Genomic DNA, 17,095 nt, shown 5'->3' with positions numbered 1-17,095 from the left:
GTAACATTATTAGACTACTTTTGGATTACATTTAGATAACTTTTGACAAATCTTATTTGATTTCAAATATATTATAATATAAAATATCAACACTGTATTAACACTGTAATAACTTTAATGTGATGTTTAATAACTATGGCAGACTATCATCAATAGGTTTTCACTTGGTCAGTTTTCCTTGTGGTTCTTAGTCTTTATCTTTTTTTCACTGCATCCAATTTTAGCACAAGAGCAAGAGATACAGTCATGTTTACAATTCTTCTGATTGTGTCGATGTTTAGCCAAGGTAAGAATATAAAACTTTACTATCTCCTCAATGGGTTTTTTTTTTTTTTTTTGGAAGGAGCATTGCAGTGTTTGGATTGATGTTTGTGTGACTCTAAGATTGATAAAATTTGTAACACTTTTTTTCTTATATCCAAGGTCTTACAATAGTGAGCTATGGAAAAATGTTCATCACAGCATTTCCAGAGAACATAGCTTACTTCTACCCAAACACTTCCCGTACACTGAGAGTCACCGCCCTCCATGACGACACTTCTGTCGACATCTTCTACAACAGCAGCAGCACACCAACACAGACGATATCAATCATGCAGAAAGGCCAAACCGCAGTTGTAGTGTTTCCAAAATCTGCTGAAGTATATCAACTCAACTACTCCACTAAATCTATCCGAATTAACAGTAGCAAAATCATTGCAGTACATTCTCTCAGTAATACAAATTTTCTTAATCAAGAAAATTACCAGAGCAATGTTGTTCAACCCAATGAAAATCTTGACAGATATTATTTGATCCCTTCTCTGAACTACACAAACCTTCTTAAAGCATTTGGCATAACCCAGTCAGCTTTCTGGTCTGGACAAAACAGCTCGTTCAGACTGATCATCATCAATGCAGAGAACCGAGAAAACAATATCACGATAGTCAAGAACATACCAGCCACAATTCAATTAGTAGTTAACTTCACGATTCCACCATACCAACTTATCCAGTTGCAGGCCAATGCTTCACTGATGATGGTTAACTCGAGTCGTAAAATAGCTGTGCTGCTGACTCACCCGTGTCTAGATAAACCAGACTGTACATGCAGCATGATAGTCAATCAGATTCTTCCTGTGAGACTTCAGGGTCAGAACTTTGTTGTGCCATACATTCCAGATATAACCCAGACATGGCTACTTAACACATCAATTGACAAGACAAACTTGCTTAAAAAAAATAATTTTCCATTGACTCCTAGTTCATCAGGGTTCCTGTCGATCTCGAATCTAATTACCCAGTATGTAACCGCATCGAGTAACATGTTCCTCAGACAGATCAGTACAGGACTTTTCATGGAATTAATCCCAGAAAACATGTTTGCTGCCTGCTACCTTCTGCAACTTTATACAGGGAATAGCAGAGCATTTGTGATAGCTAATCGTAATAACAAAGATGATACACGCCTTGATACGAACCAGATTACAGGTACAAGCTGGATTGATATTCCTGACTCAGACTATGCTTCAGCTTTAGTAACTTTAACAGACACACCGCATGTTATTTGGCATCCAAGCTCAAAGATTGCCGTCTATATTTTGGAAAAAACTAGCAACATTGTTTATGGAGGCTCAGCTATACCAATAAATGAAAAACCAGGTAAAAGAAAAACTTTCATTAGTAAGCAATCATTTAAATCAATAGATTGTTATAAAGCACATCATTGTGACGGACGGTTAATATTTTCCATTTATTTGTGCATTCAGATCCAAATGGCTGTATAGCTCCTGGAGAGTTTGTATTTGGAGATCAACCTCTTAAATGGACTGAATCTCTGGATTACTGCACAACCAGTCAAAGTGAATTTGCTTGTCCTATAAATGAAGACCTCCAGATAGAGTTTGCCAGGCAGGTTAACACAACCAATGTGGACGGTTGGATCGGTCTACGTCGTAGTCTAATGACTACAGCCTGGTACTGGCAGAATAAAACATCATCATTATCATCAACATCAACATCACCACCTGTAGATTACGTTTACTGGGCCAAAGGAAAACCAACAACAAATGGCTTTTGTGCTTCACTATCACTGAATGGTACAGATGATTTCAAATGGAAAAGTGCACGCTGCTGTGAGAAAAAGCTTCCTGTCTGCTACAAACAACCAAACATTTTTAATCCCATAGTTCCCGTCTTGAGTGCAATAAACATTTCTTAGGTTTTTATGTATATTTATAGGACAACAGATATCTCAGTGTGTTTTAAAAAAACGTCTGTTGTCTAACCGGTAACAATAATTGTAGTTTCTGGTGGGAAATGCTAAAATGTCTTTCGCAATAATGCCTATAATCAATAATTATACAAATATTACTAACACATTAACTGAGATAAATACATTAATGCATATGCACAAAGACATTTCTGCTAGCTTCAAATAATGTTTAAATTAGCAACGTAACAGGGTTTATTAGTAGATTTCTTGTCAGAAGCTGTACCTATTTCCAAAACAATTTGCCTTATACTCATTTTTGTAAGGACTGATTCTTGCTGAATCTATGTGGGCAGTTTCCTAGACAGTGCAAAGAATAAAATGAATGTTTGAGCTGCTTTAATTTAAAAACACATTGCCCTGACTAATTTTAACATATATTGGTGACATTGGTTTGTCTCAAGATGCACACTATTTGTAAAAACATCTTAAATGACCTAATATAAATAAGGCCTAGTCCTGCGTTAACCTAAATCCTGTCTGTGAAAGCACCCCTAAATTAATAATATTTTTTTTGAATAACCTAAAAGCTTTAATCTTTATTTTGTAGAATGCTGTCAGATTTTTCTAGCCTATTCGAGACTTCATTAACTTCTTTTCATGTGCTCAGAAACAATTTGAGATTAAAATTATTTCGTGACCAAGCATAAAGGATAAGCATATTAACACTAAAATTTATGTACTGTAGATTTTTATTACTCTTATTATACCAGCTAAATGGTGTCACCTCACAGAAGAAATTAATTATATAAAGCCATTATTTTGTAAAGCTTATAAATTGTGAAAGTACTATGCAAATAAAATGATTTAATCCTATGTTTTGTTTTCCAACACTATGTATAAATGATCTTTGAAGGAGACATTTCTCAAGACTTACGAGTATGTATGTAACATTTTAGCTTAAAATACCCTATAGATAATTTATATTAAACAGTTCTTTCTGGTTCTCGAATCTGGTTGGCTAAGAGCGATTTTCTACTGATAACGGCACAGTAACTGCTTCACCTTTCGTATCATTCCGCCACCTACTGGTCATTTTAGTGAATGGAGGTCCTTTAAACAGGCTCATCTCTGACTGGAAAAACTGCACGAACACACGGATACACACAGACGCGCTGTTTTTAAACACTCTCCGTGTGTCTCATTAGTTCACTAGCTCGTGAATCAGTCTGTACTCCCAATCGGAAGTAATTATCCCGTCAAATATCAGCGCTCTTGGATGTAACTTTAAACTTAATTGGAGTAATGTCATGTCACATCGTGTGGACGATTAACACTTGGAAAAAGGAATTAAAACAATAATTTTCTCTTAAGCGATCTCTCTCATCAGAAAGTGAAAACACAGTGGAACTGCAGGTAAGCACTGCAGCTTTTAAATTGGACAATAGATAATTTACTTTATCGTGATTTGACTATAAAACACGTTAATGGATATCGCCACTGATATATTTATAAACAGCATGCAAAAAACATCTCTCTGACCCTTATATAGTACTGACAAGAACAAAGTCTAATAATAAGCGAGTGCTCGTATCGCGTTAAGAATAGATGGGAAAGCAATAGTAACGTTGTTTAAATATTAACCTTTACCTTGTGCCAAAACAATAACAACACAAAAGACACTAAATATGAACAAGAAACCAATTAAAAGTTTCATGACACCAAATACTGCTGATTTGATCTAATTTTTGACCATTAAACACACACAGGGCCAATATCAGAGCCAGGGAATCCCTGTCAAAGATGTATCCCAGGTAGGGCGGTGGTCAGGGGGGCGAGTGGACACTGACGTCTGCTCATGGCTCTTGTTCTCTCACGTACCGAATCTTTCTAAGCAAATGTTCAAACAGGCGCTATCTTTACTAATCGACTGCAGATTTGAATATTATACATATACATTCTCGACTTAATTAATCTTAAAACTACACTTTGTGACCAAGAAATTGTAATATTTAAAAACGCAGATTCCGTCCATTGAGTTATTATGAGATTCAAAACAGCCGAAAGTGTTACCTGTCATTCTGGCCTTCAAATCCGTGGCGGAAGAAAGTAGTTCCCAAACAAACAGGCTTTTAAAATAACTCTGTTGTTGTTTTCTAGTTTTCGTTTTTCAAACGTGTGCCGTCGAACTGTTGTATAAAAGCAATATCGCTCTCGGAGTCGTGTGAAATATCTCTATATCATCATGGTTGTGATTGCCTCCGGCACTCGGCCTACGGCCTCGTGCCTTTGGCCTAATCACAGCCGTGATATGATATAGAGCTATTTCACACTCCAACTGGAGCAATATTGCTTAAATAGCATGTTAAAATTCCACTTTGTAGGTGTAAGCAAAAATTTGATGTTTTTGGATGTGTCCTTTTAAATGCAAATGAGCTGATCTCTGCATTAAATGGCAGCGCCGTGGTAGGATAGTGCAGATTAAGGTGCGGTATAGATCTAGTCTTTTGAACTTGTTTTTCTAACTTTGTATCATAAACCACAGGGCACTAGAAATGCTGTCTCTTGTACAAGGGACTGAGAAAGCAGATCATTAGAAAACTGATAAGTTCACAGAGGAGAATTTCTTAAGCTTAGCATGCAAAGAGAGATTTTTGTTAATTAAATATTAAGAATAAAATGATGAATTTTAGTGCCATTAGTGAGCTGTTGATCAGTTTTCGTCACAACTTTGCACAAGATTCCTGGACCATGCTTCTGCTTTCCATAAAACATTGAAGTCACAGTAAACAAAAGCACTGGATTCTGGAAAGATGCAAATGTGCATTTTCCCCATCTTGTGTTAAACAATACAATTTCACATGCTTCACTGTGTGAAAACTTTCGCCACCAGATCGACTGCAGTGCTTTGGATCATCTTACAGAGAGAAAGTATAAAGACACTGTTGTTCAGCATGCAAGAAATCTTGAAACATCATGCAATACCCGCACTGAATTACACTGAGATAATTAGCATATGCTGCCTTCAAGTGATGTCAGAAATATTGTAATTTGGAGCACATGAACCAACAAACAAAGTTGTATTTACAGTACAAGCGGTAAACTCAGGATTATGCACGAGTTGACGAAATATGGATTTCCAACATGACTTGTACCAAAAGTTTAACATGCTGCATTTTAATGATTTTTAAAGGACAAGTTCGGTATTTTACACTTAAAGCCCTGTTTTCAGATTGTTTATGATGAAATAGAACGGTTTTGACTGAAATTTGGACATATGATGCTGGCCCGAGAATTTTCAGGTGTTTGTTGTATCACCTCCCACCTCTACAATGACTGTATAGGTGCACTGGAACAATCCTTCCTAAAATGCATTAAACTTTCGTTTACAAAGACGTGAAACTCATCGAGTGGTCAGGGGTGTTCACTGATATGCTCACACAAAAATCACTGCAAAATACGCATTCCAACAGGTTTTATTGTAGTTTTTGTCCAACTCCATTGACTTGCATTAGATGTGCTGTGAGGTACGGTATTACTCCGCGCCGGGAACGTTGTTTGTATTCTTGCAATTGGCAAAGGTGGATTATCGCCACCAACTGGACTGGAGTGTTTATTATTCAAGCTCTCAACGGAAGAAAAGGGTGTGAGGCGTTTGGAAAAGTAGGTCCACAAGTTTACAACGAATGCCAAAACACCTGTTGGAAAGCATCTTTTGCAGCGATTTCAGTGAACACCCCTGACTACTCGGTAAGTTTCACGTCTTTGTAAACGAAAGTTTAATACATTTTAGGAAGGATTGTTTATGCATCCATTGTAGAGGTGGGAGATGATACAACAAACACCCGAAGATTCTCGGGTGAAGTATTTTGTTAAGCCAAGACCTTTTGCTAGTTTTATGCAAATCTTGTTATTCTTTTGCAAAAATAAAAAACTTTGAAAGTCAAATCTGTCTAAACTTACATACGAATTCCAGCACAAAGCTTTAAGAGAGAAGAGGAGAGACATTTTTGAGAGAAGAAGAGAATTGAGAAGAAGAGAAGATACATCGGGTAAAATACTTTACTGATGTTATTATATTGTACCACTGAACTGTATAGAGAAGCGTCTTGTTTTTTATTTAATTTTAACGTATAGAATAGAACAGTAATGAATATTCACAGTTAAAATGCTAAAATCAGTTAATTCTGAAATCATTCTGTGAAATGAAATGCATCAGCACTTGTCAAATAAAAAATGATAATAAAAATATTTTAAAGACATTTCTTTTAAATAATTTAAAATCTTGCCATTTTCCTTTAAAGAAGAAAAGCCAACAGAATCGAATACTTTTTAATGAAACGGCTATCCTAATGTAAGAGAGGCTTGGAGTGTTGTAACATCATTTGTGACCCTGCCTGTGAAAACTCAATCGTCTCTTTTTTAGATTTACTGTTTTCTACATACTGTAAAACCATCCCTACATAATGCGAACATTCTGTGAAAATATAACCTTGATATCTTTATGGCTAGCTCCTTCCCTTTTTAACCAAACATTGGGTTAAAAATAACCCAGCATTTACATTTGTTTGTTAAATTTAGACCATTCTTACTCAGTGTTTTGTTTTTTATTTATTTTAGCTTTCCCATTTGGTTTTAATTGTTTTTGTCTTGGAGCTGCTATATTATATAATTATGCTTTTACACACACCCTAAATGCTGGGTTATTTTCGTTCTTCTGTGACAGTATTCTGTGTTTTCTTTAACTCAAAACATGTTAGTCACTACAAAAGCATGGCAAAATGACAAAAAGATATATATTGTAGCATGCATGCACTGTAAAAAATAAACATGAGTTGATTCAACAACAACAAAAAAATTACAGTGTGGGGGAAAATATGCACAGAAAAGTTGTGTACCTTTCAAAATATAGTAAACAATTAAGTGTCTGAATAGCAGAGGCGAAAACTACTTGAGTATTTTAAGTGAATTTTCCAAGCATCTGTGCATCAGAGTGTTTACTAAAAATATTCACTACATTCTAAAGCATGTTGGCCGATTCGGACAGGATTAAAAACACACAGAGGTCCCCCTGTAAAACTAATCCCGTCCGAATAGGGCTATAGAATCATACTGTGTATTCCTTTTATATTGCATATTAAAATTCATTTAATACCTAATTACATACAAATTGTGTACTTTTACTTTTCTTGAAAAAAATACTATGTTTAATGTACTTAAATATTAAATATAAACCAAAAACTTGAAATTATGATAATATGCTTTAGAATGTATGTTTTTGAAAAAAAAACACTGATAAAATACGAATACTTAAAAATGTACTTTTATGTAAGTAAAAATAGGTTAAGTAGTGTCTGCCTCTGCTGAATAGTTACATTTAATGTAACATTAGAGAGGTTTTGATTATGTAATCTTTGCGTGAATTTCTTAACCAAAACAAGTGCCAAGTTGTTTTACAGACAAATACTACTGTGACATTTTGTCTGTTTATCCTTTACTTATACACAGCATTCAGATTGAGCTCAAAACCGGGATACAGTCATGTTTGCAATTCTTCTCACTCTGTCATTGTTTAGTCAAGGTAAGAGAATATTTTTACTACTCTGTGTGTGTTTTTTTGTTTTTTGGATGGAGCATTGCTGTGTTTGGGTTGATGCCTGTGTGATCAATGACATTTTTAACACTCTTTTTAATTTGAAGGTCTTACGATAGTGAGCTATGGAAAAAGTTTCATCACAGCATTTCCAGAGAATGTAGGTTTCTTTTATCCAAACACTTTCAGTACACTAAGAGTCACCGCCCTCTATGACAACACTTCTGTCAACATCTTCTACAACGGCAGCAGCACACCAACACAGACCCTATCATTCATGCAGAAAGGCCAAACTGTAAAGGTTGCGTTTAATAAATCTGCTGAAGTTTATCAACTCAACTACTCCACTAAATCTATCCGAATCATCAGTAACAAATACATCGCAGTACATTCTCTCAGTAGTACAGCTTTTACAAGTTATATAAAATCTGGTCAGACCAATGTTGTTCAACCCAATGAAAATCTCGGATTGAATTACCTGATCCCTTCATTGAACTACACAACCTTTCTTACAACATTTGGCATTTCCCAGCCAGCCTCCTGGTCCACAAGATACGGCTCGTTCAGACTGATCATCATCAATGCTGAGGACACAAAAAACAATATCACGATAGTCAAGAACATATCAGACAAAATTCAATTAGTAAACTTCACGATCCCATCATATCAACTCATCCAGTTGCAGGCCGATGATTCAATGATGATGGTTAACTCGAGTTGCAAAATAGCTGTGCTGCTGACTCACCCGTGTCTTGATAAAACAAACTGTAAATGCAGCATGATAGTCAATCAGATTCTTCCTGTGAGATTTCAGGGTCAGAACTTTTTTGTGCCCTCAATTCCATATATAACCAAACGACAGTTATTTATGACATCAAATAACAAGACAAGCTCACTATCTCAAAACAATAGTCAATTAACTCCTTCATCAGGGTATCTGTCTCTTCCGGATCTGAACACTAGGTATGTCACTGCTTCGAGTAACGTGTCTCTCAGACTGATCATTCCAGGACTTTTCATTGAATTGATCCCAGAAAACATGTTTGCCGCCTGCTACCTGCTGCACTTCTATTCAGGCAACCAGGTGGTGGTTGTGATAGCTAAAACTGACAGCAGACATCAAGTGCAAACAGATACAGGCCCGCTAAACCCTAACTGGTATGTGATTTCTTACACACAATATTCTAAAGCTCAAATACCTTCACTAAGCTCACCGATCATTATCTGGCATCCGAGCTCAAAGATTGCTGTTTATATAGTGGAACAAAGTGGTGACTTAATTTTTGGAGGCCCAGCTATACCAATAAATGAACAACCAGGTAAAAAATATTTTTTGCATTTGTGATGCAGATGCAATTAATTGTTCTAAAACACATCATTGTGACGGTTAATATGTTTTTATTTATTTGTGCACTCAGATTCATCTGGCTGTAAGCTTCCTGGAGAGTTAGTAGTTGGAGATAAACCTCTTAAATGGACTGAGTCTCTGGCTTACTGCACAGACAGTAAAAGTGAATTTGCCTGTCCTACAAATGAAGACCTCCAGATAGAGTTCGCCAAGCAGGTTAACACAAATAATGTGGAGGGTTGGATCGGTCTGCGTCGTAGTCTAATGACTACAGCCTGGTACTGGCAGACAAGTACAACATTAGGATCATCATCATCATCTGTGAATTACGTTTACTGGGCCAATGGACAACCACAGGGCAAAGGAATGGGATTTTGTGCTTCAGTGTCACTGAATCAAACAGATGATTTTAAATGGAAAAGTGCAAGATGCTGTGAGAAAAAGCTTCCTGTCTGCTACAAACAACCAAAAAACTTTGGTCCTTTATCTTTGCTACCTACAATATACCCTCTATAGGATCTTGTGTGTATTTATAATATAATACCTGGATTATCTCAGTGTATTTTTAATAACCACCTGTTGCATGCACTGATTACATTCATTGTAGTTTCTGGTGTGAAACTACTTATAGCTTACTTATAATCAATTATTATGAAATCATTCAAGATAGATTTGTAATGCGTGTTCAAAGACGTTTCTGATAGCTACAAATGTTTGAGTTAGTATCAAGACATTTTTAGCAGTTCGAAATGATCTTGTTAGTAATAAGTGAAATATCTTATTAGTAGTATGAAATGAAACCAGATTTCTAAACTGTACCCGCATCTTTCAATTTTTTCCAAAATGTTGTCTAAATTTGTATAGTCAGATGCAAGAATTTAAAAGCTTTACTCTTTACCCATTCAGGATGCTGTAATATTATTCTGCCTTTTGTGACTTTATTAACTTCATGTGCTCAGAAACTATGGGAAGTTTGTTCATGTGGAAACCAGGCATAAAAGTTGAGCATATAAATACTGAAAGTAGGGTAGGTTTTACTTCACTCTTTTCATAGCTGGGGTGTCACCTCACTGGGGCTTGTTTTACATTGATGATTCTGTAAAGCAAAAACAATACATACTGTAAGAAACACTATGCAAATCAACATGATTTAATTTGTTGTCCTGTCTTACTTTTTCCAACACTGTGGAAAAAATGATCTTTAAAATGGTTACACATTATCACCATCAATCAGACCTGTTAAAAAAAATACAACACTGTAAAAAAATTCAGTAGAAATTGCAGCTGGGTTGCCGGTAACTTACCGTAGATTTAAATTTATGTTTTTTCCGGCAACATTTCGTTCAAAGTTAAATGAACATTAAACATTTACAAGTCTTTGTCTTAACAGAGTAAAACTTAAAAAACAGCATCAAGCAAAACATTCTGGGAAACATAATCTGAAGCAAAAAACTGAAAACGGTTGATGATGATTTCTGGTTCCCAGAATGCTTTGCATGAGGCTGTTATTGTATACTTTTATTCTGTAAAGATAAAGACTTTAACTTTGAACAAACTCTTGACAGTAAATAACATAAATTTAAATCTACGGTAAATTACCGGCAACCCAGCTGCAATACCATTGCAATTTCTACTGAATTTTTTTACAGTGAAGTTTTTTTCTAACTTTGGATTGTAAACTACATTAAACTACATTATTAACTATTAAAGGGATAGTTCACCCAAAAATGAAAATGTCATTATTGACTCAATGACTCTTATCATATCATAAACCCTTTAAATGCATCTGCAGGTAGTTATTTTGACAAGACACATGATGCATGCAGGATCTCTCAAAGCGCAGAACACATATTTTGAAAAAAGAAACCACACACATGATGGGCTACATACATGTTGTGACGACCTTCGCATCGAGCGCCCTAGAAAAATGAAGTCACCGGCCCCCACTGTTCAGATCGAAAGTTCACAAAACTCACAGTGGGCAAGACTTTTATAGTAAGATAAAATGAATGTTTACCAATATTTATAGTAATTTGTGGTAACAGCACGCTCATTTCATCTAGTACAGTCTTTTATGTGATGGTATTTTGTGAAACATTAAACTAAAATGGTTCAACAAACCCTATATTTTTAGTAGTGCTGGGCAAAGATTAATCGCGATTAATCGCATACAAAATAAAAGTGATTTTTGGCATAATATATGTGCGTGTGCTGTGTCTAATTATTATGTATATTTAACCACACACACATTCATATATTCATTTCAGAATTGTTTTTCTTATATATACATTTTTTTTAATTTATATTTAATATAGAATATATAAAAATATAAATAAATATATATAAACATGTAAATGTTTCTTAAATACATACATGAATGTGTGTGTATTTATTTATACATAATAATTACACAGAGCACATGCTCATATATTATGCCAAAAATCACTTTTATTTTGTATGTGATTAATCGCGATTAATCTTTGCCCAGCACTAATTTTTAGTTGAAACCATATTTTTGCAACCGTTTTTAATTGATGCTGTTAAAATGGCTTAATTCATTTGGCCTTAGGTGTCTCATCTCACTTTTATATATTTTAGTGTTGCACACCATTATGTAAACTATAGACAAACAAAGTCCATATTACATTTATTTGAGTAGCAGTCTGTCCCGTATTTTGGCACCTCACATGCAAAACCCATTCTGAAACAGAGACCAGTGAAATGTATGAGGAAAAGGCTGTAGGAATATTTGAATACACTTGTCAATAGTAGTCACAGAAGTGAGTTTAATTACAGTGTGCATGTGTTTTCTTTAGTACTGTAGGCCTATTTCTGTCGAATCATGTCATTTTTCAAATATTTTACAGAATTGTATCTTTCGCATATTTGAATGTCAGAGTTATTTTGTGTATTTGGTATAATATAATGTTTAAGTGTGGGTTATGGTTCAAAAAACAAATTTTCCACATACCATACATTATTGTTGCTCCTCTATGCCCTGCCTCCCTAAAACGCATGGATTTTGTACAAAGCTCATTGTTCTGAAAAGCGCTGTCATTGTGCCTCTGATTGGCCAGCTAACCAGTACTTCTGGAGGATCAGCTCGCAATGTAATACTGAAAGGCAGTAGCGGAGTGGCAATCGGAAGAGTCTGAACTTTGCCCGGTGGGCTGGTAGTGTTTTGAGGGCGCGAGAGCCGATCTGATAATAGTTATACAATGCGAGTTATTTTAGGACCATTTGGTGGCCTGATGTGCGGCTGCTTCCTGCTGGTCAAACTGTGCGGCCTCTCTGCTCAACACAGTAAATAAAAGTGCTCAACCCGTTCGGCAGGTCCAACCATCTATAGGATTTTCAAAAATATAGGGGGATCATTGAGCGGCCCCCTCCCCAAATGCCAGCCTGTAGGCCTTTGATGTAAAAAGCTGCCGAACACCTCTTTTTCCTCGTCACGTTTTGGAAGTCTAACGTCCATGTGAGTAAGTAAAATGATGGAAAGGCAAAAAAGAAAACTGAAAGGTGGCACTGAGAAGGTCAGATTCAAAAGGGAAAAAATGATGGAGGAGGATGCAGTGAAATTCTCTAAAATAACAGACATGTTCCAGGCATCAGCGAGCAAAGACACTACAGGTGAAATAAACTGAAGCACATATCGTCAAAGCTATAGGCATGGATGGGAATTAGCACCAGCTACCAGCCAGCCAGCAGCTTGTGAAATTTGAAAGTAGCTGTGGTGAATATGAGACAAATAAATAGTTTACTATTGAGAGACTCTTGAATTTGTCCTTCAGTGGTCGGCAGACTTCCCTTGGCTGCTGCTTGTATGTTAAGTGTATACGGATTATGACGTTAACACTAGCAGAAGCTAACAAGCAAAGACCCCTTTTTTTAAATGGACCCTTTTCAACAGGGTGATGATGACCTGTTTTAATGGTCATCATCAGCATAAAACCTGAAAAGATATTTTTTATATTTTCATTTTTAAAAAATAGCCTATGTATTTACATTTATAGGACTTCTTAATTCTACACAAAATCTGATATCCGCCATGTTAATCTGTCATCTTTTCTCCCTTTTCCCCAAAATGTGATAAACGCTACTTCTCCTTCTCCACAGAATGCAATAAATGAGCTCAATAAATCACAGCGCACCATTCCACGCATTGTAAACAATAAGGGCGTCTCTTTTCCTCATCTACTGTGTACTTAATGATCAACAAACAAACAAAAACAAAATAATACTTTTGATGGCATTGATAAACCTGTGGTGGTTTTCTGTGGCGTTGAAAAAATGCAAGCCATCAAAATCGAATAATTAACTGAGAGGGACTCTGGGAAAGGAAAAATGCCGGCTGTTGCTTGTTCTCCCGACAGCATCAAGCTTCTGTCATGCTAACACATCGACCCCAGGAGATCTTATGAAAAACTTTTTATTATTTTACTCAAAGTCAACGTAAATCGAGCAGGACCAAAACATTTTACACGTTCAACGTCCCAAGGATGACAGCAGCCATTTTTGTTTTTAATAGGACAAAGTAAGTGTTTTGATTAATGCCATTAATGTTTTTTTGTAATCAGTGTATACCACTAGTCAACTAAATGAATATAACATGGCAAAGATGAATGCACATTTATAAATTGATTCAATAAATTTATATCATTTTGAAAACTTGTCATGGAATTATTGCATTTTGTGGATTTTTTTATATATAATTAACCCACTTGGGTCAAACCAACCCAGCAGTACATTAATAATTAGTTTACCAATTAGTTTGCAGTTGCAATTGTGGCAAAATGGTTAAAATTAACAATTCATTTAGGAATTTGGTGAATGATTATTAATTGATAGGAATTTAATAGTGGTAAAAGTGTAAAAACAAAACAAAAAATAAGTCTAGTGATGAAGCATTTTGTGAAGCCAAGACCTTTTGCTAGTCTTATGCAAATCTTGTTATTCTTATGCAAAAATAAAACACTTTGAAAGTCAAATCTGTCTAAACTGAGATAAGAATTCCAGCACAAAGCTTTAAGAGAGAAGAGGAGAGAAATTTTTGAGAGAAGAAGAGAATTGAGAAGAAGAGAAGATACATTGGGTAAGATACTTTGCTGATGGTATAATATTGTACAACTGAACTGTATAAAGAAGTGTCTTGTTTTATATTTAATTTAATGTATAGAATAGAACAGTAATGAATATTCACAGTTAAAATCAGTTATTTCTGAAATCATTCTGTGAAATGAAATGCATCAGCACTTCAGCAGTCAAATAAGAAATAATAATACAAATATTTAAAAGACATTTCTTTAAAATAATTTGAAATATTTCCATTTTCTTTTAAAGAAGAAAAGCCAACAGAATCAAAAACTTTTTAATGAAACATCATTTGTGACCCATAAACTTTTTTTTAGATTTACTGTTTTCTACATACTGAAAAACTATCCCTACATAATGCGAACATTTTGTGAAAATATAACATTGATATCTTTATGGCTAGGTCCTTCCCTTTTTAACCAAACATTGGGTTAAAAATAACCCAGCATTTACATTTGTTTGTTAAATTCAGACCATTCTCACCCAGTTTTTTTTTCATTTGGTTTTTATTCATTTTTTTGTCTTGGAGCTGCTATATTATATAATTATGCTTTTACACACACCCTAAATGCTGGGTTATTTTCAACCCAGCATTGGGTCAAAAAGGTACAAAAGCAGCTGTTTTGTTAAATTAATCTAAAAAAAACCAGCCAAAAAACATATCTATAAAAAATGTATCTTTCAAAATATTTATCATTCTTCTGTGACAGTATTCTGTGTTTTCTTTAACTCAAAACATGTTAGTCACTACAAAAGCATGTCAAAATGACAAAAAGATATATATTGTAGGGTGCATGCAGCCCTGTAAAAATAATTTGCTGCCTTAAATTTTTTGTTGAGGTCATTTCAACTTACTATTATATATCTGGACTAGAGATGATTTGCTATAACTTATAAAATTAAACTTTTAGAAGTTGTAGCAACTCATCTTTTTTCAAGATAAATAATAATATGACATGAGTTGATTCAACAATTTTTTTTACCGTGTGGGGGAAAATATGCACAGAAAAAGTTGTGTACCTTTCAAAAGTGTCTGAATAGTAGAGGCGGACACTACTCAAGTATTTTAAGTAAATTTTCCAAGCATCTGTGCTTTATCAGAGTGTTTACTAAAAAATGTTCACTACATTCTAAAGCATAGAATCATACTGTGTATACCTTTTATATTGCATATTAAAATTCATTTAATTACATACAAATTGTGCACTTTTATTTTTCTTGAAAAAAAAATACTAGATGTTTAATGTGCTTAAATATTAAATATAAACCAAAAACTTGAAATTATGAAATGTGGTGGAGTAAAAATTATGATAATATGCTTTAGAATGTATGTTTTCGGGGAAAAAAAAACACTGATAAAATACGAATACTTAAAAATGTACTTTTATGTAAGTAAAAATAGGTTAAGTAGTGTCTGCCTCTGCTGAATAGTCACATTTAATGTAACATTAGAGAGGTTTTGATTATGTTATCTTTGCGTGAATTTCTTAACAAAAACAAGTGCCAAGTTGTTTTACAGACAAATACTAGAGTGTCATTTTGTCTGTTTATCCTTTACTTATACACAGCATTCAGATTGAGCTCAAAACCGGGATACAGTCATGTTTGCAATTCTTCTGACTGTATCATTGTTTAGTCAAGGTAAGAGAATATTTTTACTACTCTGTGTGTGTTTTTTGTTTTGTTTTTTGGATGGAGCATTGCTGTGTTTGGGGTGATGCCTTTGTGATCATCAATGACATTTTTAACACTCTTTTTAATTTGAAGGTCTTACGATAGTGAGCTATGGAAAAAGTTTCACCACAGCATTTCCAGAGCATGTAGGTTACTTTTATCCAAACACTTTAAATAGACTGAAAGTCACCGCCCTCTATGACGACACTTCTGTCAACATCTTCTACAACGGCAGCAGCACACCAACACAGACGCTATCATTTATGCAGAAAGGCCAATCTGTAAAGGTTGAGTTTAATAAATCTGCTGAAGTATATCAACTCGACTACTCCACTAAAACTATCCGAATCATCAGTAACAAATACATCGCAGTACATTCTGTCAGTAGTACAGCTTTTCCAATTAATTCAATCTCTGCCCAGACCAATGTTGTTCAACCCAATGAAAACCTCGGATTGAATTACCTGATCCCTTCACTGAACTACACAACCTTTCTCACAACATTTGGGATATCCAAGTCAACCTCCTGGTCCACAAGATACAACTCATTCAGATTGATCATCATCAATGCTGAGGACACAGAAAACAATATCACGTTAGTCAAGAACATATCAGCCAAAATTCAATTAGTAAACTTCACGATCCCATCATATCAACTCATCCAGTTGCAGGCTGATGATTCAATGAAGATGGTTAACTCGAGTTGTAAAATAGCTGTGCTGCTGACTCACCCGTGTCTAGATAAACCAGACTGTAAATGCAGCATGATAGTCAATCAGATTCTTCCTGTGAGATTTCAGGGTCAGAACTTTTTTGTGCCATACATTCCATATATAACCCAGAGACAGTTAGTTATGACATCAAATAACAAGACAAGCTCACTATCTCAAAACAACGCTCAATTAACTCCTTCATCAGGGTATCTGTCACTCCCGGATATGAACAATCAGTATGTAACTGCATCGAGGAACGTGTCCCTCAGACTGATCAGTCCAGGACTTTTCATTGAATTGATCCCAGAAAACATGTATGCTGCCTGCTACCTTCTGCAGTTCTATTCAGCCAACCAGTTGGTGGTTGTGATAGCTAAAACTGACAGCAGAGAATGGGTTCGCACAGGTACAGGCCCACTTAACCCTGACTGGTATATGATTTCGAACACACAATATTCTATAGGTGAAATACCTTCACCAAGCTC

At 35.2% G+C, this 17,095-nt stretch overlaps 1 protein-coding gene across 1 annotated transcript; it reads left to right on the top strand.

Moving 5' to 3' along the window:
* Nucleotides 1–200: 200 nt before the first annotated feature.
* On the top strand, nt 201–3,083 carry LOC141349200 (uncharacterized). Its single transcript, XM_073872703.1, has 3 exons — nt 201–286; nt 424–1,641; nt 1,749–3,083. Exons 1-3 carry the CDS (start codon nt 247–249, stop codon nt 2,198–2,200), a joined length of 1,710 nt encoding a protein of 569 aa, XP_073728804.1. The 5' UTR covers nt 201–246; the 3' UTR covers nt 2,201–3,083.
* The last annotated feature ends 14,012 nt before the right edge of the window (nt 3,084–17,095 follow it).

Source organism: Misgurnus anguillicaudatus, chromosome 10 (assembly GCF_027580225.2).
Source record: "Misgurnus anguillicaudatus chromosome 10, ASM2758022v2, whole genome shotgun sequence".
Classification (NCBI taxonomy): Eukaryota; Metazoa; Chordata; class Actinopteri; order Cypriniformes; family Cobitidae; genus Misgurnus; species Misgurnus anguillicaudatus.
Note: the sequence above shows the minus strand (reverse complement) of the source record. Positions and strands in the feature narration are given on the sequence as shown.